Here is a 6,000-nt window from a genome sequence, read left to right on the forward strand (position 1 = left end):
CCATCTATGTTGTAACAAATTCAGCCTTCTTCCCTATCAACGGTGCCCGTAGACCTTGTTGCTTCAACAACACTTTCATCTTGATTTACCAAAGATTGAAATTGTTCCTACAAGTGAATTTTTTGATTTTCATGTTTATCCTATACATCTTCTCACAAGATTACAAAACCCGAAGCTCTGATACGAGTTTGTTGTGACGAATATGAGAAGAACACATTAACAAATTACACAAACAATAATGAAAGACCCATAGATTTAACGTGTTCACCTCTAGGGCTACGTCTGCGGACATAAATTACTTTATTTATGGAGGTTGAGTTTTTTAGTAATATTTTGTGCTACAGCCTAGGGTATAAACCCTACAGAGTAATATATGAAACATTTAATGACAAGTTTCCTATTTTCTCAGATTAGCAAAGATTGGTCGATCCATGACATATGGATCGGTTGTCGACCCCTGACTCTAAAATCGAGCGATCCTTGCCACTTGCAGAGTTAATGCATATTTTAACAACGTTTTGTGATCATCAATTCAAGGGCGAATCCAGAATAATTTCCTTGTGGGTGCAAAATTTAATAATGGAGTAAAGGGGATTCAAACTTGAGACATTTAAGGGGTGCACATGACAACTAAACCATCTCATCTAGCTCCATCTCATCCAGATGACTTCTTTGTTCTTTTACATACAAAACACTTAATATTCATAAATTTACGGGTGCACGTGCCACCATAGTGGTAGCTCTGGCTTCGCCTCCGATCATCATTATCTTCTAAACCATCGGGATATTAATAATTAAATTAAAAACTAAAAAGAAAAATTAACTATTCATAACTAGTAGTACTCCAATTTCGTAAATATGAGGTCTTTTTAAAGATAAAGATAATTTAAAAAATACCTTTGAAACTTTTTTTCAATGAATTACTTTTGCAGTTGACTAATAATTTGAGTGTGTTTTGCAACTTTCCTAAATTTAAAGCGTTTACAAAATACTCCAAAACATCTAACAGACTCGACTTGACTTAATAATATTCTTGACTCAATTACGTTCAATTAAAATTCTAGACACGCAAGTTTTTGACGAAATCAACGTTCCCCAGCTTTAAAAGTTTATCTGATTTAAATTTAGCTTCCCTGATACTGCAACAAATTTATGAGCAAAACTAATCTCCTAAAATGTATACGAAAAAATTCTTGCCAATCGTCTGTCTTGTCCTCTCCTTTAGCTTCGGCTTTGTCTCTGCACAAATATGTGGAGAGTCACTGTTACTTACGCCATAAACCGTCTCCTCGTTCTCTCAACTCTTGCGTCCAACGTCAGTTCCCGAGAAGGATACTACAACGCCTCTTTTGGTGAAGGCCCCGGGAGGATCTATGCATTAGGCCTCTGTCTCCCAGGGACTGAGCCAAGGTCTGTTCCGATTGTATTCAACTAGCGTCGGTTAGTTTATTACAGAACTGTCCGAACCAGACCAACTCATGGTTCTGGAGATCCGAAGACGATACAAATACGATTTGTTTTGTTCGGTACTCAAACCGCTCGTTTTTTAACCAGATTGATCTACGGCCAAGAGAAGAGTTTATTTATGATTTAGATTTCATTGGAGATGTTGCAAAGTGTAAGAGAACATGGGGAGGTTTCATGGAACGTATGATATCAGCAGCTTCGTCCTCAAGTCCCGTGTCGCTTTCAGGCCGACATTATGCAGCGAATACAACTTCTTTGTCCGGTTCCCGGACAATATACGCACTGATGCAGTGTATCCCGGGGATTTCTTCAGCGGACTGTAGTGCTTGTCTTCAAGAAAATGTTCGTTACTACCAAAGCTGTTGCGGTGGGAAGCAAGGAGGTAGCGTTAGGGGACCAGTTTGCTTTTTCCGGTTCGATCTCTATCGGTTTCGCAATGCTTTCCATAACATAGCATCGTCCCCTCCTCCTCAAAGCTCTCAAGATCGTCAAGAATTACAACCCACAACACCACCTCCTCCTCCTCCAGATGGCAAAACGATATCTACAGGAGTCAGAATGGCGCTTATTGTATCCACAGGAATATTTATCGCGCTGTTAGCTTTAGGATTGTTTGTTTTCAAGAGAAGACAATCATACAATACGCTAAATCGTGAAGTGAGTAGCTTTTACCTTTTTTTTCCATTTCAAAACAGAGATAGTATAAGTATAAATTCTAGGCAATTCTCTCAAATAGTTCTTTTTAAGTTTTTGCCACAAAATAGACTTAAAAAAATGACCAAAATACCCCATTTTTGTTTTGATTTTTTTTTTTTAGAAAAAATTGAAACCATATCCTCAAAAATCTACCCAACTCTAAACCAAGTCTAGATTAGTTAACCATGTATTTTTACCCTTAAATAAAACTTATTTTGGTCATTTTCTTCATTGAGAACTATTTTTGTGACAAAAACTTAAAATGAGTTATCCTAAAGAATTTCTCTAAATTCTAATGATCGTATATATATATTGCTGCAGATGATGATGATATTATAAGCTTAGAGTCATTACAAATTGATGTCAAGACAATTGAAGCCGCAACTGATCAATTTTCGGGGACCAAAAAAATCGGCCAAGGTTGATTTGGTGTTGTTTACAAGGTATATCTAAGCTCTGATCATATATCTATGATTGCTTTATTTTCTTACTGAAGTTAATAAAATATATATATATTTGTAGGGAGCATTACCAGATGGAACTAAAGTTGCGGTGAAGAGGCTATCAAAGAATTCAGGACAAGGCACAGAAGAGTTCAAGAATGAAGTTGTGGTTGTGGCGAAGCTTCAACATAGGAATCTTGTTAGGCTTCTTGGATTTTGCGTGGAAGGAGATGAACAAATACATGTCTATGAGTTTGTTCCCAACAAGAGTCTTGATTACTTACTATCCGGTTTGTTTCTAATCCTTAATTCTCTTGGTATTTTTGTTTGTCATTGTTGAAACCTAGACTCCTGATTGGTATCATATCGAATGCACAGACCCAATAAAGCGACAGCAATTAGATTGGACAACACGGTACAATATCATTGGAGGTATTGCTCGAGGGATTCTATACCTTCATCAAGATTCACGGCTCACAATCATACACCGTGATATCAAAGCAAGCAACATTCTTCTAGATGATGTCATGAACCCAAAAGTAGCGGATTTTGGCATGGCAAGGATTTTTGGCATGGACCAAACTCAAGCTAATACTAGAAAGATAGCTGGTACCTTGTAAGTGCTTTTTTTTTTTTTTTTAAGTTTATGAAACCTTTTGATCGCCAGTCGTGTAGTGTAAAGTATATTTTCAGTTTGGATTTTTTTTCAGCGGTTACATGTCTCGTGAGTACGCCCTGCACGGTCGAATCTCCATGAAATCTGATGTCTACAGCTTTGGTGTCCTGGTTCTTGAGATCATAAGTGGAAAAATGAATAGTAGTTTCAACGAAAAAGATGATTCAGCTGTCAATTTAGTCACACATGTTAGTGTTTTTTGTCTCTTTTAATACTATGATATATAAAATATTATGGGACTTTTTTATAATACCATATATTAATGTTAGGCTTGGAGACTATGGAGAAAAGGTTCGGCGTTAGAACTTTTAGACCCGGCTTTTGGGCAGAGATATCAGAGCGAAGAAGTTAGAAGATGCATTCATATTGCGCTTTTATGTGTTCAAAAAGATCCCGGAGATCGTCCTATGATGTCTAAAATCATTTTGCTACTCAGTAGTAGCAAAATCACATTACAGCGGCCTCATGCACCTGGATTTTACTTCCAAAGTAGTATGGACCAAGATTTGGAAGCTGAGGGCTTGGATTCATTTGGAAAACAAATTCATTGTTCTGTTAATGACGCATCCATCACAGAGCTAGATCCTCGTTGAAGATGATATTATTATATAGTTTCTTATTAACTAATGAATATGATATTTTTTTTTTTTTTTTTTTTTTTTTTTTTTTTTTTTTTTTTTTTTTTTTTTTTTTTTTGTTTTGATTAAGCTGGAGGGACTTCCACCCCCAGGGGCCAACCCCTCGGCGCGAGGCGGATCATTTGGTACTATGGGGGATTAGATACCCCAATTGCCTGGCCAACGGTTCGAACCCGGGTGCGTATTGAGGCCGAAGCTCTCTCAACACCACCAGGCCAACCCCGCTGGTTAATGAATATGATATTGCTTTCCTCATTTTATTTATATTTCTTTAGTTGTCTTTTTTTTGATTAAATAGTCTCTTTTGTGTCATTGTGTGTTCTAAACTTCTAATGTTTATCTATTAATGTAACCAGAGGGATTTGGTTTGTACGTAATCAAGGCCGAGTATTTAATAAACCGGTGCTATATAAACAGCCAAATGAACAGTTCACTTTGCAACTTGTTCACGTACGTGAGCACAGGATTAAGTCAAATTCTCAAAACTTATCGCCTTTCAATAACTGTTTATCAATTTGGCAGGATTGGGTTTTGGAACAACTATTCATTCTTAGAACTCATAGATCCTGCCATTAAGGAAAGCTATGAGAATGATGAAGTCATTAGATTAATCCATATATGCCGGGCTATTGTGTGTTCAAGAAACTCATGCAGATCGTCCAGCATCATGTATGCAGATCGTCCAGCATCATGTATGCAATAGTTCAAGAAACTCATGCAGATCGTCAAGCATTGGATGTCTCTTATTCCGGAATGCTCGTTAGGTCACGGTAATAGAGAGAAAAATCAGGCGGCAGATATCTTATCCAATCAATTAAAAAAAAAGATATCTTATGCCAAAAATGTTTTGATCATACTGAATTACAGAGTATTATGTCATATTCTGCTGGTTGGTTCTTATTAGTATAGTTTGTAAGATTGTTTTGTGGGAGACTTAGACTTAATACGTTCAATCCCTGGATTGATTCGGTTTTTTTTTTTTGACAACGGATTGATTGTGCTAAGTGTCTATTTACTCTGTTTATATATAGTCACACTTGCCGGTTTGGAAACGGCATTTGTCAACCATGATTATTTCATTATTCAACTCGAATGATTTATGATTCGTTTATAAAATGTGTTTTTATTAACTAGTTGAGTTTTTGACCAAAAAAAAAAAAAGGAAAAAAAATATTAACTAGTTGAGTTGAAAACGTTATGAGACAGCTATTAAAGGATCGAGAATTATTGTTTATGATCTAACAAGGGGTTGTGGCCCGGAAGTGATTAACTTGAGGGCAAAACCCCACTACAGTACAACTATCAAGATTCGAATTCTGGCCACTGGGGAATTAACATTTCGGCATGGTCAGAGACAGAGGACCGACACATGGTAACACGTGACTAGTCTGGACCATTTCTGTGGGACCAGAATATCCTGTATAATTCAAAAAAAATTGGTTTAGAATGTTAACATTAAAGGGAATTGAAAGTATCAACGTATTGTTTTTATAAAGCTATTGGCCTAATTGATATATCAACTAGGCTAAAGAGGTTTACACACTTCCTTATAAACTAAAGCATTGACATTCATATACACATCATATCTCTCTCTCAAAAAATGTGGCTGAACAGTCTGTTTTCAATCCTCTGTTTGGCCCTGGCCGTTAGCTTCGACTACGTGTCTGCAGTAGTATGTGGGGACGAGATGTTTTTCGCACCCAACGGTACTTACGATACCAACCGTCGTCTCTGTTGGGTCCCTCCTAGATGGAGAGAACCAAGTGGGCATGAGACATAATAATAATTCTCATGACCCTTTGCACTGTAGACTCACAATAATAGAGTTTAGAGAGAGAGACAAAAGAGAGAAAGAAGAGAGAAGGAGGAGAAAACTCGTCAGACTATTTCAAGACTGGTTTTGGAGGATCAAACGGAACTTGATCGGGCTGATATTTTGTGGGAAGCTTCTTCAGTCAGTGGGTTAGAGATTCACCGAAGGGATTTGGATTTCAACGGTTGGATCTTCTGTTGTCTGGGTTTTAGTGAAGCTGGTCGTCACAGTTCTTCAGCGGGACAGTCTTGGGTGTTTGGTAAATCC

General features: G+C 37.3%; 1 protein-coding gene and 1 pseudogene across 1 annotated transcript in view; both read left to right on the top strand.

Annotated features, from left to right (window-relative positions):
• The first annotated feature begins 1,175 nt into the window (after positions 1 to 1,175).
• LOC106329503 lies at positions 1,176 to 3,875 on the top strand (annotated as a pseudogene).
• Positions 3,876 to 5,520: 1,645 nt separating this feature from the next.
• Positions 5,521 to 6,000, top strand: part of LOC106330042 (cysteine-rich receptor-like protein kinase 11) — an 8,273-nt gene continuing 7,793 nt past the window's right edge. Inside the window, exon 1 of the mRNA XM_013768606.1 lies at positions 5,521 to 5,647. Coding sequence (XP_013624060.1) covers positions 5,521 to 5,647 — 127 coding nt within the window. The remainder of the gene's footprint in view (positions 5,648 to 6,000) is intronic.

This window comes from Brassica oleracea, chromosome C3 (genome assembly GCF_000695525.1).
Source record: "Brassica oleracea var. oleracea cultivar TO1000 chromosome C3, BOL, whole genome shotgun sequence".
NCBI classification, from domain to species: Eukaryota; Viridiplantae; Streptophyta; class Magnoliopsida; order Brassicales; family Brassicaceae; genus Brassica; species Brassica oleracea.